This window comes from Canis lupus, chromosome 12, assembly GCF_048164855.1.
Source record: "Canis lupus baileyi chromosome 12, mCanLup2.hap1, whole genome shotgun sequence".
NCBI classification, from domain to species: domain Eukaryota; kingdom Metazoa; phylum Chordata; class Mammalia; order Carnivora; family Canidae; genus Canis; species Canis lupus.
Genome location: NC_132849.1, coordinates 29,448,115 through 29,473,374, shown reverse-complemented (window position 1 = coordinate 29,473,374; position 25,260 = coordinate 29,448,115). Strand labels below are relative to the sequence as shown.

The window sequence follows — 25,260 nt, the reverse complement described above, 5'->3', positions numbered from 1 at the left end:
TAGTGAAATTGGATGCATTGAAGAGGGTAAAAAGAAGAGCTTCACTTTGCCCATGTCAGCCCTCCCTCAACACAGCACAGCTCAGTGACGAGAAATCTTACGGCATGTGATTTCTCCCATGGGGTAAAGTGAGAACATGTGAGTGAGCACCCAGATTCCCCAGCTGTGAGGGATGCTGCCCAAAAGGCCTATATCTTTCTTCTCTCACTCAGATTTCTGAGGTATGTTGCATGACATGGAGTGCAAAGAGCAACTGGGAGAATAGCAGCTAGGGCTCTCAGAGGACAGTGATTGAACATGGATCCTCCTAACTGCTTTGCAGACTCCTTCAGGAAACCCACTTATGAGCCACTGGGGACACCTCACCGACAGATCCTCCATGTTGGTCCACAGGCACCCACAATACTCTTTTTGCCTCAGTCACACATGTCACTATTCCATGGCTAGTTGTCAATGTACACTCCCAGGGGCAGCAAGAGCCAGCCTTTGCAGACAGCTATTGAGCACATATAGAAAGCCAACCAACTCTGTGGGATTAGAAGAAAGCATACCAACTTGAGCATTCAGTGCCACCCTAGGAAAAGTAAACAAGAAGCTGCAAGCACTAATCCTGGTTTTGCAGGATCAAAAGAAGTCATACAATCTTAAGATCTATTCCCTAAAAGGGAGTAAAAAGTATGGGACATGTGTATCCATAGAAGGTCTGAGAAGGTAACTGATCCCAAAGAAGTGGAGATCTGCAATTTTCCCAAAAGCAATTCAAAATAGTTGTTTTAAGGAAGCTCAGTGAGCTACAAGAAAACACAAAAAGATAATTCAATAAAATCAGGAAAGCAAGACATGAAAAAAAATGAGAAATTTCACATTTCACAAAGAAATGAAAATCATCAAAAAGAATCAAATAGGATTACAGAGTTGGGGAATACAATGAATGAAATGAAAGATGCAATAGAAAACATCAACAACACACCTGCTTGAGCAGGAAATGAATTTGTGAAGGAGAATAAAGGTCATTTGGAATTATCTACTCAGAGGAGAACAAAGGAAAAAAAGAAAAAGAAGGAAGAAAGCCTACATGAACTGTGGGGCACCATTAAGAGAAGCAATCTATGCACTCTGGAATCTCAGAAGGAGAAGAGAGAGAGAAAGGGATAGAAAGTTTATTAAAGAAATAATGGTTGAGAATGTCCCAACTCTGGATTTGTATATCCAAATTCATGAAGCTTGTAAGTCCTCCTTTTCAACTCAAGAAGATCTTCTTCAATGTATATTATAATAAAACTGTCTAAAATAAAAGACAAAGAACTTTAAAAGCAGCAAGAGAAAAACATTCCTCAAAAACAAGAGAACCTCCATAAGGCTGTTGGTGGATTTGTCAACAGAAACATTACAGGCCAGGGGAGAGTGAGATGATATATTCAGATGCTGAAAGAAAAAAAAAAACAAAACAAAACAAAAACCACCCTGCTAAACAAATATTTAACCTGGCAAAGTTTCCTCCAAAAATGAAGGAGAGTTATAGACTTTCTCATGCAACAAAAGCTTAAGGGAGTTCATCACCACTAGACCTGCCTTGCAGGAAATGACGAAAGGAGTACTTCAAGCTGAAATGAAAGGACACTAATTAATAAAATGAAAACATACGAAATATAAAACACAAATGGTAAAAGTAAGCATATAGCCAATTCAGAATATTCTAATACTGTAATATGGTGGTATGTTAAACATTCAACCCTACTATAAAGGGCAAATTTTTAAAAACTACTGTAACAGGCAGCCCAGGTGGCTCAGCGGTTTAGCACCACCTTCAGCCTAGGGTGTGGTCCTGGAGACCTGGGATGGAGTCCTACGTCAGGCTCCCTGCATGGAATGGAGCCTGCTTCTCCCTCTGCCTGTGTCTGTGCCTCTCTCTGTGTGTCTCTCATGAATAAATAAATAAAATCTTTTAAAAATTTAAATAAATAAAAATTTAAAAACCCTACTGTAACCACAATAATTTATTAAGGGACACACAATATAAAAAAATGCAAACTATGACATCAAAAACAAAATGAGAGGAGTAAAAAAGGTAGAATTTTTGTATGTGATGGAAGTTGTTTTAAGCTCAAAATACACTGCTGTATCTATGTAATATTTTATGTAAGCCTCATGATAATTACAAAGCAAAAAGCCATAGCAGGCACAAAAGATAAGGAAAAGAGAATCAAAGTGTATCTCTGTGGAAAATCATCAAATCACAAAGGACAATGGCAAGAGAGGGAAATAGGAACAAGGGAGCTATAAAACAGCCAGAGAACAATAAGATGGTGGATGTAAATAAGTCTTTTACAAATAAATAATTATTTAAATGTAAATGGATTAAATTCTTCAGTCAAAAGGCATAAAGTGGCGAGTGGAATAAAAAAAAAATAATACCCAACTATATCCTGTATATGAGACTTGCTTCAACTTTAAAGACATATATACGCACAAAATGAAGGGATGGAAAAGATATTCCATGCAAATGGAAACCAAGAGAGTAGGGGTAGCTACACTTATATCAGACAAAATAGAATTTAAGTCAGAAAATCCAACAAGAGACAAAGAAGGTCATTATATAGTGATAAATAAGTCAATTCATTAAGAGGTTGTAGCAACTGTAAATATAATGCACCCAACATTGGAGTATCTAAGTATATTAAGTAAATACTAATAGACCTGAAGGGAGAAATAGACAATGCAATAATTGCAGGGAACTTTATTTTTTATTATTTTTTAAAGGTTTTATTTATTTATTCATGAGAGACACACACACAGAGAGGCAGAGACACAGGCAGAGAGAGAAGCAGGCTCCCTGCAAGGAGCCCAATGTGGGACTCGATCCTGGATCCTGGGATCACACCCTGAGCTGAAGGCAGATGTTCAACCACTAAGCCGCCCATGCGTCCCTGTGGACAACTTTAATATCTCACTTTAAATAGTGGATAGATCACCTAGACAAGAAAAGGTATAGGGAAACTTTAGACTTGAACTACACTTTAGACTAAATGGATGAAGCCAACATATACAGAACATTCCATCCAATAACAGCAGAATGTGCATTCTCTTCATATGCACATGGAACAGTCTCTGGGATAGGTCATGTTAGGTAGCAAAACAAATGTTTGCACATTTCAGAAGATTGAAATCTTACCATCTATCTTTTCTAACCGCAATTGTATGAGACTAAAAACCAATAACATACTCTACATAGTGCTGGAAATACTTGCCAGAGAAATCAGGCAAGAAAAAGAAAAGGCATCTAAATTGGAAAGGAAGAAATAACATCATTGCAGGTTACAGATAATGTGATCTTGTATACAGAAATCCTATAGAATCCAGCAAAATTTGCTAGAACCAATAAAGGAATTTAGTATATTTACAGGATGCAAAATCCATGTGCATTTCTGTACACTAACAGCAAAATCTGAAAAAGAAATGAAGCTATCCTATTGATAACACCACTAAAGACAATAAAATAGCTAGAAATAAATATAACCACAGAAGTGGAAGATCTGAACACTGATAACTGTAAGACTTTGATGAAAGAAATTTAAGAAGGTACAACAAATAAAAAAATAGTCCACGTTCACAGATTGGAAGAATTAATATTGTTAAAATGTTCATCCTACCCAAAGCCATCTATAGATTCAGTGTAATTCCTACCACAATTCCAATGGCATTTTTCACACATAGAAAAAACAATCCTAAAATTTGTATGGAACCACAATGGACTCTGAACAACCAAAGCAATCCTTAGGAAGGACAAGCCTGGAGGCATCACACTTTCTGATTTCAAGCTATATTACAAAATTATAATAATCCAAACAATGTGGTACTGGCATAAAGAAGGACATTTGGACCAATGGAACAGAATCAAGAGCCCAGAAATAAATCCATTCATGTGTAGTCAATTAATATTGGACAAAGGAGCTGAGAATATTCAATGGAGAAAAGATAATCTCTTTGAGATGTGGTGCTAGGAAAACGGGATGTTGACATGCAAAAAACTGAAATTGGACCCCTACCTTACACCATTCACAGAATTAACTTGAAATGCATTAATACCTAAACATAAGACCTGAAACTGTAAAACTTCCAAGAAAAGAAAAACCTCCCTATACATTGGTCTTGGCAACAATTTTTTTGGATATGATACCAAAACACAAGCAACAAAACTGAAAGTAAAGAAGTGGGACTGCACCAAACGAAAAAGCTTCTGTCCAGAAAGAAACAATGAACAAAATGAAAAGGCAGTGTATGAAATAGGAAGGAATATTTGCAAACCATATATCTGATAAGAGGTTGATGTACAAAATATATAAGGAAATTATACAACTCAGTGGCAAAAAAGAAAATAACCCAATTTAAAAAAGAACAAAAGACCTGAATAGATATTTTTCTAAAGAAGGTCTAAAAATGGCCAACAGGTAAATGAAAAGGTGCTTAACATCACTAATCACTCTCTTTCACCATACACAAAGATAAACTCAAAATGGATGAAAGATCTAAATGTGAGACAAGATTCCATCAAAATCCTAGAGAAGAACACAGGCAACACCCTTTTTGAACTCGGCCACAGTAACTTCTTGCAAGATACATCCACGAAGGCAAAAGAAACAAAAGCAAAAATGAACTATTGGGACTTCATCAAGATAAGAAGCTTTTGCACAGCAAAGGATACGGATACAGTCAACAAAACTAAAAGACAACCTACAGAATGGGAGAAGATATTTGCAAATGACGTATCAGATAAAGGGCTAGTTTCCAAGATCTATAAAGAACCTATTAAACTCAACACCAAAGAAACAAACAATCCAATCATGAAATGGGCAAAAGACATGAAGAGAAATCTCACAGAGGAAGACAAAGACATGGCCAACATGCATATGAGAAAATGCTCTGCATCACTTGCCATCAGGAAAATACAAATCAAAACCACAATGAGATACCACCTCACAGCAGTGAGAATGGGGCAAATTAACAAGGCAGGAAACCACAAATGTTGGAGAGGATGCGGAGAAAAGGGAACCCTCTTACACTGTTGGTGGGAATGTGAACTGGTGCAGCCACTCTGGAAAACTGTGTGGAGGTTCCTCAAAGAGTTAAAAATAGACCTGCCCTACGACCCAGCAATTGCACTGCTGGGGATTTACCCCAAAGATACAGATGCAATGAAACGTAGGGACACCTGCACCCCGATGTTTATAGCAGCAATGGCCACAATAGCCATACTGTGGAAGGAGCCTCGGTGTCCATCGAAAGATGAATGGATAAAGAAGATGTGGTCTATGTATACAATGGAATATTACTCAGCCATTAGAAACGACAAATACCCACCATTTGCTCAACGTGGATGGAACTGGAGGGTATTATGCTGAGTGAAGTAAGTCAATCGGAGAAGGAGAAACAGTGTATGTTCTCATTCATTTGGGGAATATAAATAATAGTGAAAGGGAATATAAGGGAAGGGAGAAGAAATGTGTGGGAAATATCAGAAAGGGAGACAGAACGTAAAGACTCCTAACTCTGGGAAACGAACTAGGGGTGGTGGAAGGGGAGGAGGGCGGGGGGTGGGGGTGAATGGGTGACAGGCAGTGGGGGTTATTCTGTATGTTGGTAAATTGAACACCAATAAAAAATAAATTAAAAAAAAACATCACTAATCACCAAGGAAATGTAAGAGAAAACCACAACGAGATCTCTCCTCATACCTGTTAGTATGGCTTTTATAAAAACAAAACAAAACCAAAAGATGAGAAATATTGGCAAGGATTCAGAGAAAAGGGAACCCTCATGCACTGTTGGTGGGATTGTAAATTGGTACAGCTAACATAGAAAATGGTATGGAGGATCTTAAAAAATGAACCTCAACCTAAGTTTCATACCTTACAAAAGTTTTAACTCAAAATTAACTACTTAAATATAAAACATAAAATTATAAAAAAAATTTCCTAAAAAATTTTAAGAGAAAATATTTGAGAGCTTGGACCAGAAAAAAATTCTTAGATTTGACATCAAAAGCGTAATTCAAAAAAAAAAAAAAAGCGTAATTCATAAAAGGAAAAATTAAAAAGCTAACCTTATCAAAATTAAAACCTTTTTCTTTGTGAAAGACTATGAAGGGGATGAAAAGACAAACTAAAGACTGGGAGAAAATAATTCCAAACCACATATCTGATGAAGTACTTGGGTCCAGAAGATATAAAGAAGCTTCAAAAATGCAACAGTAGGGCAGCCCCGGTAGTGCAGCGGTTTAGCACCACTTGCAGCCCAGGGTGTGATCCTAGAGACCCTGGATTGAGTCGCACGTCAGACTCTCTGCATGGAGCCTGCTTCTCCCTCTGCCTGTGTCTCTGCCTCTCTCTCTCTCTCTCTCTCTAAATGAATAAATAAATAGGTTTTAAAAAATGTAACAGTAAAAAACAATCCAATTATGAAATAGGCAAAAGACATGAACAGACATTTCACTGAAGAGGATATGCCAATGACAAATGTGAACATGAAAAGATATGCAACATCCTTAGCCAGTAGGGAACTGCAAATTTAAAGCACATTGAGATGCCACTGCAAACCTATCAAAATGCCAAAATTTAAAAAATAATATTTTTATTATGCCAAAGGAAGCAGAGACACTGGATAACATATACATTACTAGTAGGTTTATAAAATGTTACAGTGCCTCTAGAAAAAAGCATGCAGTTTCTTAAAAAACTAAACACATGCTAACCATAAAACCCAGCAATTTTACTCTTGGGCATTTACTCTCAGAGAAATGAAAAACCTGCACATGAATCTTCATAGCCAGTGTATTTGTAATAACCCCGAACTAGAAACAAGTTAAATGTCCTTCCATAGGTGACTGGTTGGCCTGACTGATGTGTCCATATCATGGGGTACTACCAGGCAGTAAAAAACAAACAACTGTTGATACTTTCCACAACTTGGATGCTGAGTGAGAGAAACCAATCTTAAAAGGTCCCATACCGTGTGATCATGTTTATATAACATTCTAGAAATGACAAAATTATGGTGATGGAGATCAGGTCAGCATTGTCAGGAGTGAGAAAGGGAAAAGAAAGAGAAGTGGCTGTGATTTTACAAAAGTAGCATGAGGGATCCTTGGAATGCAACCGTTCTGTCTTGCTTATGGTGGTGGTCACGTCATAAAACTGCATAGAACTAAATACACACACACACACACACACATACACACACACACACACACACACACCACAACTACACGTAAAACTAGCAAAAACTGAATGAGCTCTATGGATTGTACCAGCATCATTTTTCCTGGTTGTGACATGGAACTGTAAACAATGCAGTGTTTTGTAAAATGTTATGGTAGAGGGTACCTGGGGTCTCTCTGAATCATTTCTTAGAGTTGCATTCTTATAAGCACATAAAAATAAAAAGTAAAAAAGAAAACAGAAACCTTTGCATGGATAAATTAAAAAAGAAATATATCAAAATATTGGAGATAGTAATCTTTATGTTGTAAAGGCTCTGGATGATTAAAAAAATTTATAATGAAAAAAATTTTATCATGAAAAATTGACTAACTTAAAGATAAAGGCAGACATTTTTGGAATTCAGTCGTAAGTTTAGTCCACTGAAAACTAAAATGTTCAGTGGTACTTAGTGGCAGCTCTCCCCTGACCCCTTATTATTTTAGCTTTTAGAGATATCTATAGTTAAGTAAATAATTTAGGGGGAATTATTTAAGAATTGCCCTTTAATTTAGGTCTGCTCTTTTGTCTCCTTCCTACCTAAATATTGTTTTTAAAAAATCTCTCCTTAAAAATATTCAATAATCAGAGGGGCATCTTGGGTAGTGCAGTCCATTAAGCATCTGACTCTTGGTTTCAGCTCAGATCATGATTTTGGGCTCCTAAGACTGAGCCCCGAGTTGGACTTTGCCTTCAGCATGGAGTCCATTTGAGATTCTCCTTTTCCCTCTTCCCCTCCCATTCGTGCTCCCTCTCTTTCTCTAAAATAAATAAATCTTTTATTTTAAAAAAAAGAATATTCAGTAATCAGACATTGCACTAATTCACATTCTCTATCTCAGCGGGTGATTTAAGTGTGTGAGGTTTTTCAGGAACTTTCTTTTCTAGGAGTATGTTTTAAACTTTAGCATGTAGTTCAGCATTACCTGAGTCTGAAATTATGATTTAGTGCTTTAATTGCAGGCTCTAGCTTGCACCATGGACAGATTGTTTAATTTACTTACGGGATGGTCACAGTTTCTAACTATGAATTAAAATGGAAGCATAGGGAGAAATAGGGACTACTTGCTATTTGTCATGTGAATGGGAGAAGAGGCAATGAGAGTGGGAGATTATGGACCACAGTGGGCAGTAATGCATGGATGCTGGGCATCAGGGAGGCTGAGCTGCATGCCCAGGAGGACATGTGCCAGCACAAAGAGGCAGAGAAGCCTTGCAGTAAGAACCCATAGAAAGATTTTAAGGTTCAGGCTGAGAAAGGAAGCCAGGAATGTTCAGTGTACTAGAAAGGAGATAACCAATGACTTGAAAACCAGATGATAATGACCTTCTTTGGCCAATTTTCCAGACAGACATCTTTTAGATGCCAGAAAAATACTACCTCAAGCCATGATTGAATTTTATTCTTAGGCAGAAACACTTATTTTATAAGTAGTATGTGTCGGAGTCCCCAGATCACCTTCAGGTTTGACAGTTCTCTAGGAGAATTCACAGGACTCAGCATATAGTCATACTCATGGTTGGGATTTATTGTAGCAAAAGGATAAAACACAAAATCAGTGAAGGTAAAAGGCACTTGGGACAAAGTCTGAAGGAAACCAGACATGAGTTTCTGAGATTCCTCTCCCACTGGAGTTACCCAAGACATACTTAATTTTTCCAGCAATAATTGTGACAGTATATGTGAAATATTGTTTACCAGGGAAGTTCATTGGACACTCAGCATGCAAGGTTTTTATTGGGGGCTAGTCATGTAGGTATCCTCTGCTTAGTGCACATCAAAACTCCAGACTTTCAGAAGGAAAACAGTGATTAGCATAAACCACAGTTTAGGCACAGTGAACCACCTATCAGTCAGGAAATCGTGGGAACTCTCCCCAAATCCAAGTTCCCAGATGCCAGCCAAGGGCCATCCTTGTAAGCAGGCCTTTCCAAGAATAGCAGTCTCTGGCTTGCTGTGCTCTTTTCTGCAGTGATGCCATAGATAAGGCAAATGCCCTTCCTAATTTCCTTGCTAGGAAGAAGGAAGATTAAAGGTGTGGTGGGTGGGGAAGAAATCCCAAGGCATCCAGAATTAGGAAGAAAGAATAAGATGCTTAGACATTGCAGCGTAAATAGAACTACTGATGACATGAACACATGCATTACTACTCCTCCCTCTTCAAATCCTATTGAAATAACTGGAAGAAAGAATAGAAGGGAACAGATCTGCAGGCTCACTGGCAGCGGGAAAGAGGCCATCAGAGGACCAAGTAACTTGACCTGTTTTCTGGAGAATGGAAAGCAGATGGGATAGAAATGATGGGTCAAAAAAAAAAAAAAAAAAAAGAAATGATGGGTCAACCCAAGTGGACAGGGCTAAAGGTGAGCGTTGTTACTTTTGTGTATCTCTGGAGAGATGCTGAGTCACAGGGATTGAGACCTGGCGAGGGATTGGGGCAGAGAGCCAGGGCTTTCTGTAAAACCCTGCCTAGCCGCAAGATGGCTGGGCTCCCGCATCAGAACACTTGACTACACTAGTAGCATCTGCTACGACTCTGGAAACTGCTCTGGAAAGGACATTTGATAGCCTTCCCAGGGAGTGATTGGTCTCCTTGGGTGAGAGACCAAGACCTCTAAGCACATGAGCTTTATGCTGGGGAGGTCAGCCTGCTTGCTTGCCACCAGTTGACATACCCTATAGGAAACCTACATGTCAACCAGTTGACATGTCCTATTTTGTACTTCAGGCTACCTGGCATCACACAATGGTGGGGAAGGAGGCTCTGGCTGCTGGCACTAGTCAACCTGGCCTTCTACTCGAGTGTTGGAATCTGCCCATATTGAGGAGACTACCTTTCTGTGGGCTGGATTTTGCTTTGATTCTACTTCCTGAAGTAGATATAGAAAATTCAGGAGACTAGGGGATAGCAGAACCTGGTCAGTGAGTTTCACAGTATTCCAGTGTTATCTATAGTGCTTTCAACCTTCTGCATGAAGGTAAGACTCTAGTGGTCTTGAAATTGGTGGGGCTGCTGTTCAATGATTGAGGAGATGGAGATAGAGTAGGCATGCACTATAGAGTTTCTATAGGCTTTACATATTTCCCTTTAAGCAAGATGGAAGGTCCTCTGACCCTTTCATTATTTTCCTGGGGCAGAGGTTGTAGACCCTTGGCGAAATTTAATTATATCCTCCACCAAATCCAATTACTACCCACACCCATGAAATCCCATTATAATTTTCTTTGCTTCACTAGAGATACAGCAGAACAGGTGCCTTCCTAATCTACTCTGGCAGATATCCTAAAGATTATCAGTTAGAGGCTTTGCATACTTTGTTCATTACTCTGCAAGCACAGCAAATATGCAAAAATGCAAATGACTATAGTCTAACTTGATTAAAGACTTTGTGTCTGGTTTCCTATAAGAAAGCTGATTCCTTAGAGATTTTAGGCCCCCAAGGATATTCAGATATTTTTATTTTGTTTTTCTTATTTCCAACTTTTACTTGGAAAGTTTTCAAGCAGAAATTTCAAGAGAAAAATGGAAAGACTAGTACAATAACACTTGGATTATACTCTCCACTTGGGTAAATTCTCCACTTCCAAGTGTTAATACTTTGCTATATTTAAATGTCCTCTTTCTTTTCTTCTTTCTTTTTTAAGAGAGAGAGAGTCTATGTGCATGTGAGGGGGGAGGGGAAAGGTGGAGAGGCAGAAGGAAAAGGAGAGAATCATAAGCAGGCTTCATGCCCAGTGTGGAGCCCAACACAGGGCTCAATCTCAAGGCCCTGAGATCATTACCTAAGTAGAAATCAAGAGTTGGATGCTTAACTGACTGAGCCACCCAGGCGCCCCTAAATATCCTCTTTCTTATTCTCTCTGTGTGTGCATGTCTAGCCATGTGAAAGTAAATTGCAGACATCTGTAAAAAGTTCATTCATTTTCTAAAATAAAGACAATTTCTTACTGTCTTACTATCATCATACCTAAGCAAATGAACAATAATTCCATAATATTTTCTAATAAGGATGATTAGACATTTAAGGAAAATCAACAAATGAAAATGAAGGATCAAGATGAACAAACAGAACTGCTGGCACTGGAAGGAACAAAATAGAGAAATGAAAACTAATTTGTATCCTTAGAGATTGTGACAACATTACATCCATAAAACAAGAACAGTCTGCTATGAAAAATGAGCATTACACTAAACCATAGTAACCATAGTGTAAAGAAACATAGTAAAGTTAGATGTTTATAAAATTTTACAATTTCACTAAAGGATAAATGTGAGAAAACAACTTTTCAGAATGAAGATCTGAAAAAAAACAAGTGAAAGGAAATAAAAAGGAAATAAAATATATGGATGATCAATTTAGGAAATCAAGACATTCCTGGAAGAGTACATAGAGAATACAAAGAGGCAGACAAAATTAGAGAAATAAAAGAAGAGAATTTCCCAGATCTGAAGAAATGCATAAGTCTTTAAATTGGCAGGACCCACTGGAAAGGGTCATAGCCTAAAAACAGCCTGGAGAATTTCAGATAGCTGGGTAAGGACAAAGAGAGGGCACCCAAAACTTAGCCTGAAAAAAAAAAAAACACTTTATATTATTTGCCAAGAAAAGAGATCATATTGACTTAGCCCTTTTAGTAGCAGTGCTGAAGGCTGGAACAGCACATCTCCAGTCTAATGTACCCACTCATCCCTGGAGATCCTGTTCACGTTCAGATTCTGGGGTGGCTCTGGGGTTCTGTGTTTCCAAAAAGCTCCTAAGTGATGCTGAGGCTGCTGGTCTGCGGAACTCATTTTGAATGGAAAGGGTCTAGAATAAAATGGAAGAACGCCTTTAGAATTCAGAAGAAAGTTATCCTGAATGTAAAATTTCATAGCTAGCCAAACTATCAAATATGAGACAAATTAAGACTTACAGATATTCAATAGCTCAATAAGTTTACCCTCTATACACTTTCTGAAAAACATTACTTGTAGATGAACTGCATAAAAGCATAAAGGGAATTAAGAATTATAAAGACATGTATACTTTCTGGAGCTAATCCAGGAGGAGTATGTATAAATACCTGGATAATAGTGGTGTGGTGAGCCTTGGACACAATTAATCCCAATTAGAACAGGAAGTCAGAGGGATCAAAAAGAATGTCTTCAGAAGGTAATGGTTTTGTTTCCACAAATAGAATGATTAAAAAGCAGGAAGAGCTTAGTGATGTGATGGAAAAGGCACATGTTTCTTCTTGAAACAAGGCGGCGGTGGAGGGAGCAAGTCCATTAAGAATTCAGGAAAAACAAAACCACTCAAGAAAAGCATGCTCCAGATATGAAGCAGACTAAAACATGACATGAGAATCTGTTTCAACTTGACGCTTAGAAGCTTCTTCTTCTAACAGAACAAACCTCACTTAAAAACAGTTATTTCTGGGGCATCCCAGGTGGTTCAGAAGTTTAGCGCCACCTTCAGTCCAGGGTGTGATCTTGGAGTCCTGGGATGGAGTCCCAAGTCAGGCTTCCTGCGTGGAGCCTGTTTCTCCCTCTGCCTGTGTCTTGGCCTCTCTCTCTCTCTCTGTCTCTCATGAATAAATAAATAAAATCTTTAAGAAAAAAAAAAACAGCTATTTCTGGAGTGAGGTTCTAGAAGAAAGGGATTGAGCAAGAGACCTTTACTTTTTATTTAAGACTGTTTAGTATGGCTTGAATTTTAAAAATCAAGTATATTTAAAAACTATTTTCTTTAAAATCTCTCCTTTAAATATGAAAATGAAGAAAGAGAAGGAATGAAGAAATAACACAGAAAGGAAGTCCTCTCTGAGAGAGAGAACAAAGGCCAGTGTCTCTCTCTTTCTCTCAAACACACATGCACATGCACGCACATGCATGCACACACATGCACACACATGCACACCCCTCACCCTCTAGCCTTGGTGTTCTCCCCAACCCCACCACTGGAGAGAGTTCCACATTCTTCTCCCAGACAATCAGGATCTCGGGTGCTAGAATGGGGCCTTGGGACCAATATGATGTGAAGTGAGGACAGGACCTCAGGCTGCTGAACCTGGACTGAAAACAGTAAACCACAGTAAACCAGAAAGAACATCCTTTCTGGGGTCTCAACCTTCTGGTTGTAGCTGAGCATTAGGTAGAGGTTGAGATGGCAAAAGGAGAAAAGTGCAGATACCCCTAAAATCAGAGGTGAAGTTTGGGTCAAGCCCAATCACAGGGCCATAGAGCATCAGTTCTAAAGTGCCTGAGATCTGAATGGCAAGAGGAGCCACTGGTACAGAGTTGATGGGGCTATGGATGACATGTCTATTTACCTGAAGGATCAGCTGCCTTCCCAATCTGAAGGCTCTTGGAGAGAGAGAACAACGAGGTAAGCTGAAGACCTGCTTGACCTCACAGAATCAGCAGCAGATGATTCAAGGGACTTCCCTAAGACCTACAGATGGGAAGTTACACCTAGAATCATCTCCAATGATGGCAGCAAAAACTAAGGAGAGGTGTGTGAAATAAGACCAAAGAGGCAGGCAGGGGCTGGCCTAGTGAAGACTGTGAAGGCCATGGGTGGAGCAGCCAAGAGTATGCTTGGAACTGAGTTTCACCCTTGAGGAAGATGGTGGTGTCCAAGCCAGGATGGTGTCATTGAAATGGAGTGAGGAGGACAGCTTGAAGATCTGCTTAGGGGATAGAACTGACATGAAGCATTTACAAAATGTGATCATTTGGGGGGAATTTGGAAAGACTTTGGGGTGATGCACTCTTAGGAAAGCTAACCAAACTAACTCAAACAGGCATTCTATTTTTCTATTTCTAAATCCAATGACCAATACACAAAGCTGGCACCAGTTTTTTTCAAAACCAGATGTTTTAGCATCTAGATATTGAAAGCTCTCCCCAAGGGCCCCATGTGTGAGATTTTGGAGAAAGGGAGCCTTCTGAATATGGCCCACTTGTTTAACTTTACTTCTCCACTCCCCAAAGTGACTTCATTTTCTGTACGGTGAGATTGGTTTTGGCACTATTTTTCAAGTTGATATCTATGAGTTCTGTATGAGAATGTGTTAATTATTTGTTTTGATGATAATCTAAACAGAAATAGTCTAAGTGAGTTATGTAGATTGTCTGGATGACAACTACAACCAGGGACTGCCATGGGATTCTGGCCTCCATCTTCATATTTACAAGCCCTTTGGCAACAGATAATATCACCTTGGTCACTAGAAACCAACAAAGAAAGAACAGATGTAAGTTTCCTATGACTAAAATAATGAAGGCTGAGGGGTGCTATGATGTGCTGCTGAAGGAGGATTTCGTAGTCAGAGACTAGAACGAGTAGGGCCTCTTTCCCCCCAGCCGTCAGAGGCGTGAGCATAACCCATCCAGGGAACCTGCACAGTCCGGGAGGGCCAAGTTATGCTGCAGAACAGTCTGCCACATGTTATGAGGGCTGTTAATGTGAATCTCATTAGTTTTATAGTTTTGCTTGTATTTAATTTCATAGTTTATAATTGAACAAGAGCCACAAACATAAGGTATTTATATCTAGTTAAATGTTTTAACATGTTTAAGTAACATTATGATTTGAAACAACTTAAGTCAACATTGAGGATTAAGGAGAATTTTTGTTTTCCTTCAGAAAGGGTTTGTGCATTACTCAAGACATAGAAAACTTCATAGGATTTCTTTTTTTGACATCACCATTTATTTATGTAGTCACAGATTTAAAACTTCAGTTACTTTTCCATTTGAATAAAGGAAAATAAGTATACCAGTAATATCTACTCCAACTACAGTAGACATTACATTTTTGCTAGGGGGTGGGCTTCAGGAGAGGCCAGACATGTGTATGCAATACAGGGAAATTTGCTGCTAGAGGCAGAAAGGTGTGCATGGAGCAGGAGGGAAGGCAAGGGGGATAGGGCTGAGAAAACTTGAGACAGCGGCAGCAGCCCCTGCACTGAGGAAAGTGGACTAACTAGGGTCCTGGTGGTTTAGTTGGTTAAGCGTCTGTCTTCAGGTCAGGTCATGATCCAGGGCTCCTGGGATCAAGTCCCACATCTCAGGCTCCCTGCTCAGCCAGGAGTCTGCCTCTCTCTGCTTCTCCTGCAGCTTGTGCTCACACTTGGGCTCTCTCTCTCTCTCTCTCTAGCTCATGTTCTCTCTCAAAATAAATAAATAAAATAAACAAATGTTTTTTAAAAAAGAAAGTGGACAAACTAGAGTCAGAGAGTTCAACTTGGACCCAACGACCAATGGGGTTACCAGTCAGGACACAGTTGGCTGCGTGTAACACAACTCCCACCAATATGGCCTAAACTCTAGGAACATGTATCATCCTCCTTGGTAAACCCCAGAGCTGGCTCAGTGGCCTCTCTGCCCTTCAGGCCTGAGCCTATTTCCAGCATTCCACTCCAACAACATTGGAGTGGTTCCTGAGAGGTCTCATCTGCATCTTAGGGGGCATTTGGGAAACCTTGCCCAGAAGCCCTCAGCTAAATTCCTCTGAGATCCCACTGGCCAGGACCTGGCTGCATGGGAGCTGGGGATGAGCACTGAGCATTTTTCACCTCTTTTGTGGCAGAAAGTGTGGGCCAGAAAGCAAAGCTTTTGTGCGGGCCAATGGCAACTAGTCACAGACAGCTAACAGGTAGCATCTGTACTACAAAGTAGGTATCCTCCTGAGCTGGGCTCCACCATTCAAAGAGAACTGGGCTTGCCACAGATGGCTGATTTACGAGGACAGGAAATAGGAAAGGGCAGAGGTAGGGGGTCAGGGGTCCACTCCCAGGTTCCTTACACTGGCTGCATGGGGATCCTTGGGATCCTTGGATGAACCCACACCAGGATCATCAGATCAGATCAGATCAGGGCAAAGACTCAAGTAACTGAAGCAGGCCCCTTAAATCTCAGAGCTCAGTGGGGACTGGGACAGATGGGGAGCCCTGCCATCTCTGGGGAGATGCTGTTGCTTTCTTCCCACTGACTGCTGCCTCAAGGAAACATGAGTTCAGGCTTCCCAGAAATTCCAATTTTTCAAGGAAAGAGAAAACATATCATTTGTTTTTACTGTGGAAGGGTGGGCAGAGGGAGGTCAAAGAAAATAAGTCTGTGGGGTGCACTAAGCCATTGAGCCACAGGGCCCGGCACTCAGTAAGTGCAGACCTCTTAATCCTAGCTTGCTTACCTCCTTTGAAAGCTTCTGCTTTAGCAAACATGGCCCCAGAAGCTGATGGATGAGGCTATGGCCATCCCTGGGGAGGAGTGAGGAGAGGGAGGGGGTAAGATTTAAGAGTTCCCTTCTTGCAGTCCAGCACACTGAAAGTTTGCCTGCTAGGCTTGAGGGTTTGGGACTGACCTCTGGCTACACAAAGTCCTCACATAGGATCTGTCACTACAAAACCTGCAAAGGAGGGGCTCTGGAGGAAAGCCTCCTTGGGGACCAGGGAGGGAGGCCTCCCCACACTGACAGATTGTGAAACCCTTGACCTAACCTCTTTGAGCCCCCACCTGCACCCTGGGCATCATCCACACCTTGTAGGACATTGTAATTACTCCCATCACATGCTCAGCACACAGTAGGGGCTCACTCAAGGCTGTGTCCTATTGTTGCTTATTCTCCATTTGATTACAAATTCCACGGTCAATGTATTCATCAATTTATTTATAGTTTATTTAATATAATCCATATTTATATAGAGGTTTATGTATATAACATGAAATAGAGACACAAGTTCCTTGTTTCTTTGAGGCCCCCTTTCCACATTTTAAAAGTGGGGGTGATAACGAGGCTCTATAATAGGGGTGTTATGAGGATTAAATGAGAAAGCACAGGCAAAGCGTTAACTGTGGTTTTGGCACATATACCGAAAAGCTCAGTAATGTTAACTTGTTGCCAGTATAGTACAGGGCATGTAATAGATGCTCAGTAAATGCATCTATTTACATGTGATGCAAAAGTGGGTACATGTGATGCAAAGGGCCTGACCTGGGTTGCACCAGGCAAGGGGCTTTCCATGTAGCTATGGGCAGTGTTTCCAGAAGCAGAGTCTAAATCAAGGTGGAGGCAGGAAGCAAGAAGGCTCTGTCCAGCACCAAAGCAGAAGACTGAGTCAAATCTGTGGAAGGAGAGCCTTGTGTGGCCTGGGGCTATGGCAGTCCTGGGTGAGAGCCACAGTACATGGCAGGAAGAGCCTGATTTAATGTGGTCCAGGTGCATGGAGCGGCGTCAGGCCTGGTGGTTAAAAGATGCTTTTAAAGGCAAGTCAGGGGATCCCTGGGTGGCGCAGCGGTTTGGCGCCTGCCTTTGGCCCCGGGCGCGGTCCTGGAGACCCAGGATCGAATCCCATATCAGGCTCCCGGTGCATGGAGCCTGCTTCTCCCTCTGCCTATGTCTCTGCCTCTCTCTCTCTCTCTCTCTGTGACTATCATAAATAAGTAAAAAAATAAAATAAAATAAAATAAAATAAAATAAAATAAAATAAAAAAGGCAAGTCAGTAAGCAGGTATAGAAGGAGGGAAGGAGTGGGGGGTAGAGAGGGGGAGAAGGAGGGGGAGGAAGAGGAGGAAGTCAGGGAGGGGAAGGGGAAGCCAGAAGAGGGAAGGGGAAAAAGAGAGGTAGAGAATGGAAGAAGAGGATAAAAAGTGAATGGGGACCAGAAGAACTTCCTGTCCTGTTGTCTGTTGCTGCTTAACAAACTAGCCAAACTTCCAACCTCAGGGGCATATAACCCCAAGCACTTCATTGCACCCGTAGGTTCTGAGGGTCAGCAATTCCGACAGCAAGGATGGCTCATCGGGCAGCCTCCTGCTCCTTCACTTCAGCCTCCAGGTCCACCGCTCTGGTCACTGGGCTCACCATGCACCACCCTCTGCATGGAACTGGCTCCTTAGGCCGGCGGCCGAGGCTCTTGGCATCCAGCCCTTGCCGGCTGCATGCCTTGGCTGGCCATGCTTCTCCAAGCTTGTCCCTTTAAAGGTGCTCCTTCTACAGTGTGAAAGCCCTCATCTCTGCTCCCCAGTTCCTTCTCAGTGGTGGAACTTTCGCATCACGTCACGTCTGAGGGGTTTAGTTCCTAATGACCCTCCGTGGGGGGTTTGGTTCCTAGTGACCCTCCGTGCACTACCTGACACTGTACTTGGTGAACTTTAGGTTTACCTCTGTCACCCTCATCACATTATTCTATCTTATTGACTGTCTCCCCAGCACACTGGGCTCTTGCATTCCCTCAGTACCCTCAATGCCCACCACAGCGCCTGGCACACAGGAAGTGCAGTGTAGGTGTGGAAGTATTAAAAGCATGGACTCTGGGTGTAAACTCTAGCTCCACTGCTTCCTAGCTGTGATAGCCTGGCAACTTGCCTAACCTCCCTAGGCCTCAGTTGTCTTATCTGAGCAATGGGATGATTCTGTTAACTACTCAAACTTGTCAGGAGGATTAAATTAATCATTTCACATAAAGAGTTTGGAACAGATCTTAGCCTTCGTAAGTGCTTTAAAAAAAATAGGCAGCTGTTACTATTAGGTATCAAACACATGAATGAACAAATGAATGAAGCTTATCTGTGCCACTTGAGGGATAGATGTTTCTTATTCATCTTTGTAATCCTCACTTTACTCAATATAGATGGTAGGTGCCTTGCACACAGTGCATGCTCCATAAATGTGGGTGGCATGAGGGAAGGAAGCCACAGGGATGTACTTTATTTCCTACTGGGAGGAAACATTGGGAAAATAAGTTAAATTTGACCCAGATTTGGGATCCCTGGGTGGCGCAGCGGTTTGGCGCCTGCCTTTGGCCCAGGGCGCGATCCTGGAGACCCGGGATCGAATCCCACGTCGGGCTCCCGGTGCATGGAGCCTGCTTCTCCTTCTGCCTATGTCTCTGCCTCTCTCTCTCTCTCTCTCTCTCTCTGTGTGACTATCATAAATAAATAAAAATTAAAAAAAAAAAAAAAAAAAAAATTTGACCCAGATTTAACAACAACAACCAAAACCAAAAACAAAAACAAAACAAAAAAACCAAACCAAAAAACTGATCTCTCCTCAAGTTTTACTGAACAGTGCATCAATTTTTGCTGGGCTTACATCACTGCTTTGGATCTATCCATTCTCCTAAAGTATAAAGTTCAAATCCATGTTTAAGGCCCAACAATTACTCAGAGCATTGTACTTGTGGGTTTCTGTGTTAAAACAGCTCTTCCTCTTCTCACCTCTCCTGTCCCTCCCTTCCTCCCTCCCTTCCCCCCTCTTCCCTCCCCTTCTCCTCCCTCCCTTCCTCTCTTCCTTCTCTTCTAGCCAGAGAACTTTTAAAGATTCTCCTCAAAGAAATTTCACCATGATGGGATGTCTAGCACCTAAAAGAGGAAAAAGTTAAGGGCTTGGAGAGTCATGTCCACTTGGCTTTTTCTTCAGTCTCATACCCTGAGTGACACCTGAACTGCCCTCAGGAACCTACGGTTGCCAGATGGTGATGCAATAGAAATATGGGACCGGCAGCCCTACTGAGATCCTGAGGGCTGGATCCAGCCTCATGGGGTGAAACCTGGACAGTCATATGTGATCTCGCACTCAGAATGGCTTGTGCTGGATTTAACACTCTGTTCTCACCATCTTAAAATGCTTCATTATTTTTGAGCAAGGGGTCCTGCATTTTCCTTTTGCACTGGGCTTTGAATTACATAGCCAGTTCTTCCTAGGGCATGATTGGGGACCCCAGTGCCATCATAAGTACTGCCACTTTGAATGGCTCCATCACCCTATGTGGTTCAAGCCTAAGTGCAGCCCCAATTCCTGGCTCCTCCTTGTTACATAATGGATGATGTCTGGTGGCTTTTCCTTAGACACCGTGTTTTCTATTCTAATTGGCTCTCAATATTTCTCTCTTGGCAGGAGATACCACTTGTTAAGACTTTCATCCAAGTTTCACTGTACCTGGCATAAATCAGTGAAATATTTAGTATGTAGAAATGCTAGTTGCTTCATAGGTGCCTTGAAAAGCCATTTGATATAAAAAAAATAACTTTTATTGATGTTATATAATCAGTGTTGCCTGATGCATATGATATTCATTATAAATGTATGTTTATGATGTCATTATTCTGCACAATTGCTTAGACTCATAGTTTCCAAATGTTGGCTGTAGATTAGCTTGATTCCTCCTACAGATGGGATCTTTTTAAAAAGGCAAGCCCATGGCTGTTCTGACTACCCAGTCTCTTAGTGTTCCCTTAAGAAAGGGGCTCCTGAGGGCAGCCCCAGTGGCTCAGCGGTTTAGCGCCGCCTTCAGCCCAGGGCATGATCGTGGAGACCTGGGATCGAGTCCCATGTTGGGCTCCCTGCATGGAGCCTGCTTCTCCCTCTGCCTGTGTCTCTGCCTCTCTCTCTCTGTGTCTCTCATGAATAAATAAATAAAATTTATAAAAAAAAAAAAAAAGAAAGGGGCTCCTGAGCAGGTGCACTGGAGATTAATAAAGTATATAGAATAAAATAGAGTATTCATATTTAGAACCAGAGAACTGTAAATAACCACAGAAACAACATGACCACAAAAACAGTCACCTAGAAAGAAATAACATCACAAGTTGTCATAAGAAAATATGGTGTGAATATTCAAAACACCAGACTTGGATACGGATGTAATCACTTATATTGCAAAAAGATAATATTTCACTTTACAAAATGATCTACTACTGGGTTCACTCTCAAATAATGAAATTTCTACTATAAGAAAATTGTATTGAATTTCCTGATTTTGGTAATCACTATTGCTGTGTAAGATATCACTCTGAAGGGAAACTGAGTGATGACTAGATAAAACCTCTCTGTACTATATCAGGTTTTCAACTTTTTGTGGGTCTATAATTGTTTTAAAATAGGAAGTTAAAAATGTATATATGTATATGTGTGTATTAAAAATGTATATATATGAGTGAAAACAAGCACATTTTTGTTGCATGCCCAGTCAAGATGGTGACTGATCTCTTTTCCTCTCTCTAGGTCATTTATCAAATAAAGTATTGGATTTAGAGACTGTAATGCCCAAACTCCATGGTAGCTGATAGCTTCAATCATTTAATCTTTCACTAAGGGAGTATCAACAGCAGGAAATAAACTCATTTTTAAAATCATATTTTGTCTTATGACCTAGAAAAGGAGGAAAGATGCCAAGAGCAAGGAACAAAAAGGAAAGAAAAGGGAGCAAAGATCTAAAATGACTAATCTGCTGGAGCCCAATTTGTCTATCTTTTCCCTAAAGTGTTGCATCTGAACTGGATTATTATATCATTCTAATTTTAATTCTAGCTAGAGTGAATTTTTTTCGGATTTAAGTTGCTTAAATCGGAAAGGTAGGAGTAGTGACAGTAGCTAAAAGAAATTGTTAAGGAATTGAACAGATTGGATAATATATTGAAAACAGGAAGGGGATTTATTTATGTATGTATTCATTCATTCATTCATTCATTCAAGAAAGATTCCTCTGCTCTCAACTCTGTGTCGTCCGTTGTCTGACGGCCTAAGAATGAACAAACTGTGACCTCCTGGCACTTACCTCCCAGGCAGTAGAAAGACAAGAGACAAGTTGCTTTGCTCCATATCATCAGGCAGCAATAAATGCTATCAAGAAATATAGACAAAGGTAAAGATATGGAAAGGTGGAAATCAGAGAAAGGATTTTTTAATGGTTGGAATTATGTTGCTCTTGTAACAAGAGAAAGATAGAGTGAAAGCCATCATAAATGTAATAGATTAGCAAAACCAAACCGTTTAAATCTTAATCCTAATGTGTCAGTGAAACTCGATTGCTATATAATTTTAATTTTAATTCTAGTTAAAGTTAGTTAATTTTCCACTATTTGCTGGGAGTGTTTTGATTTTTATACTTATTTTCTATAGCAGCAGCCATAAAAGTGTTCACATCCTCTGACCCATAGTACTGTACTGTGATCCTTTTTTTTTTTTTTAATTTTATGATAGTCACAGAAAGAGAGAGAGAGGCAGAGACACAGGCAGAGGGAGAAGCAGGCTCCATACACCAGGAGCCCGATGTGGGATTCGATCCCGGGTCTCCAGGATTGCGCCCTGGGCCAAAGGCAGGCGCTAAACCGCTGCACCACCCAGGGATCCCCTGTGATCCTTTTTTAAAAAAGATTTTATTTATTTGAGAGAGAGGATCAGGGGGAGGAGCAGAGGGAGAGGGACAAGCAGACTCCATGCTTAGCACAGAGCCCAATGCAGGGCTCAGTTCCACAACCCTGAAATCACTATGTGAGCAGAAATCAAGAGTCAGATGCTTAACTGACTGAGCCACCCAGACACCCCTCTACTGTGATTCTTAAACATACTGGACATAATGCCCTCTTTTTTATAAAAAATATTTTGTAACACCCCCTTTACTATCCTGAAACAAAGTCATGAATAATGTAACTTATCTAGAGATATAATTTCAAGAATTCAACACACTACTGCAAAGAAACAAAAGCAATTTATAATAAGCATAACAATATAGAGGACAATGCATGCATCTATACCTAGGATTATTGTGGCAGCCTCCAGCAGAGACTGAAGCCCCAGGTTAGGGACCTGTCACAACTGGGAACATCACACCAGCTTGCATGTCACAGGTTTAAAGCCAGTCCTACAGCCATCTCTAACTTTTGGGGGCAGGGAGCTTAGTCCTTCCATTGGCCGGGATGGGAAGAACCTGAAAGCTTTGGTAATTGAGTTAGGCTCTGGGCTATCGGTTGGCTGCATGGGTTTGACTACATGACTTTGAGAAGGACACTGGGTGCCATGTAGTCCTCTGCTAGTTGAGACTGTCCCATGAATTGCATGACTAGCTCTACTCTGCACTGCTAATAAAGCTCCCTTAGGTAAATATGCCTTGACAAGTTCCCAGCATCTCTCTTATATGTGAGGTGGCCCTTTATAAGGAACTTTGCATCAGTTGGGTTCATCAGATTTATTTTCAGGTAATAACCAAAAAAAAAAATGGGGGAACAATAACTTCCTTTTGCCTGAAAATATTGATATCAAAGTAGTTAATGACAGTATAAAACTGAAAATGAACTAAATGTTTACGTGAATGGGAATGTTTAATTAGCTATGATGGTTCCAAACAAAAATATTATGTACCCATTAAACAGATAACTAGAATCAGAGACAGCAATGTAAACCAAAAATATCATTGAAGATATACTGTTGATTGAAAGTATATAACATTTTATATAATCTCTATAAAAATATAAATGTATCTGAAACAAAGAAGGAAACATTCTAGGGTTAGTTTTGTGTTTATTGAATCAGCTATTTAACTATGTAATGAACCACTCCAAAATGGGGTAACTTAAAACAACACACAATTGTTATCTTATGGTTGTGTGGGTCAGCAATTTGGGTTGGACTCACATGGTGTCATTCTTCTTCTTGCCTAGCTGGGCTCACTCGACCATGGCAATCAACTAGAGGCTTGTAGGCAGACTGGCCCAAGGTAGTCTCACAGAAATGTCTAACAGTCGCTGCTGTCAGCTGGGCCTCTATCTGTAGCAGGCTAGACATGGACATCTTTTTTAAACAAAACTGGAAAAGCACGCAGTATTTTAGGGCCAAATTGTAACTTTAAAGCTGCTGAGGGAGAAGATTGATGGCGCTTGTTTTATATATACATTTTAATACTGTTTCCCAAAGGCCTAATCAACCAGAGAATATTAGAGGCAAAAAAGAAAACAGACCATCCATCTGTCTGGCTCAGGGAAGGCAAGTAGGTTTGATTTGAAGTGTCATCTGAAATACTTGGTCCCAGGACTGACATGAGAGGCTGATGTCTTGGGCAAGAGAGAGAGCAGTAAGTAGGTAGCTAGTTGGTCAAGTTGGCAATAGGGGAGGGATTGATAGTGGTAGGGTGAGCACCACACATTTGCCATGGGAAACAGAGGCCTCCAGAGGATGGGGTTTATATTTGATTCCTTCCAAGGAGTTTGCTAAAAGCAACTAGACCTTATCTGGCTATAGCATTTAAAGATACTCTAGCACTTTTTTATATTGACAAATGACTGACAAATGAACTGTCTGTACAGGTTGTAGTGCGGGAACTGCTGGCTCAATACACCAAACAGCATAAAGAGAAACCACTCTTCAGCTGCCTCCAAAACTGGGCTGAGTCTGGGAGTGACAAGCTGAGAACCAGGTATGTAACTGCTTCGGCTGTCACTATCCTTGGCCCGCAGTGTCTTATTACTGAGCCTGAGTGCATGGAAACTTCTCGTGGCACAACTCACTCTTGTTGAAATTTTAAATATTCCAAATATGCAAAAGATACATGAATATGTAGCATCAGTGCTCATGTACCCACTCCCTAACCAAAGAACCAGAACATTGCTAATTCTGTTCTCATTCTTCTCCTGTTCTTTCTTTATTATGTGTTCACTATTCCAAGCACTTGAGAGATTTTAGTCCTAAAGACCCCATGAGGCAGATTATTATTTCCATTTCACAAATGAGGAAACTGAGGCATAGAAGTTAAGTATTTCACCTGAGGTCATATGCTAATGAGTGACAAGAGCTAGGATTTGATCCCAGGCAGTTTGGCATCAAGATCCATGTCTTAGCTTGTTTTTATTGATTTTTTTTAGTATCGTCTTTACGCTTGATAAATAAGGGGTAATGTATGTGGTATTCTGTAGCTTCCTGTTTTCACTCTATTTTGTTTCTAAGATTCATCAAAGTTGTGATATGTGTAGATAAAGAACTGTTCTCTTTGTTTATAATATTTCATCATGTGTATATGCTCCAATTTACTTATCCATTCTAATCTCCAAAATCAGTGGACATTTGAATTGTGTTTTTGATACTTGGCACAAAGCTCTTTTGAAAAACCTTGTGCTTTCTCTGGGGAATATGTATAAGAGTTTCTACAGGACCTTCAAATTTAGTTGCTGTGACTCAGAATAAGAAATAAATTTTACACCAACCACTGACGCCCACACATTCATAGAGCCCCCGCTACACACACACA

General features: G+C 40.5%; 1 protein-coding gene across 4 annotated transcripts in view; it reads left to right on the top strand.

Moving 5' to 3' along the window:
• ACOXL (acyl-CoA oxidase like) overlaps nucleotides 1-25,260 on the top strand; it is a 353,848-nt gene that overhangs the window by 208,303 nt on the left and 120,285 nt on the right. For all 4 annotated transcript variants that reach the window (XM_072770257.1, XM_072770256.1, XM_072770255.1 and 1 more), the window contains one exon: nucleotides 24,323-24,432. In XM_072770257.1, coding sequence (XP_072626358.1) covers nucleotides 24,323-24,432 — 110 coding nt within the window. The remainder of the gene's footprint in view (nucleotides 1-24,322; nucleotides 24,433-25,260) is intronic.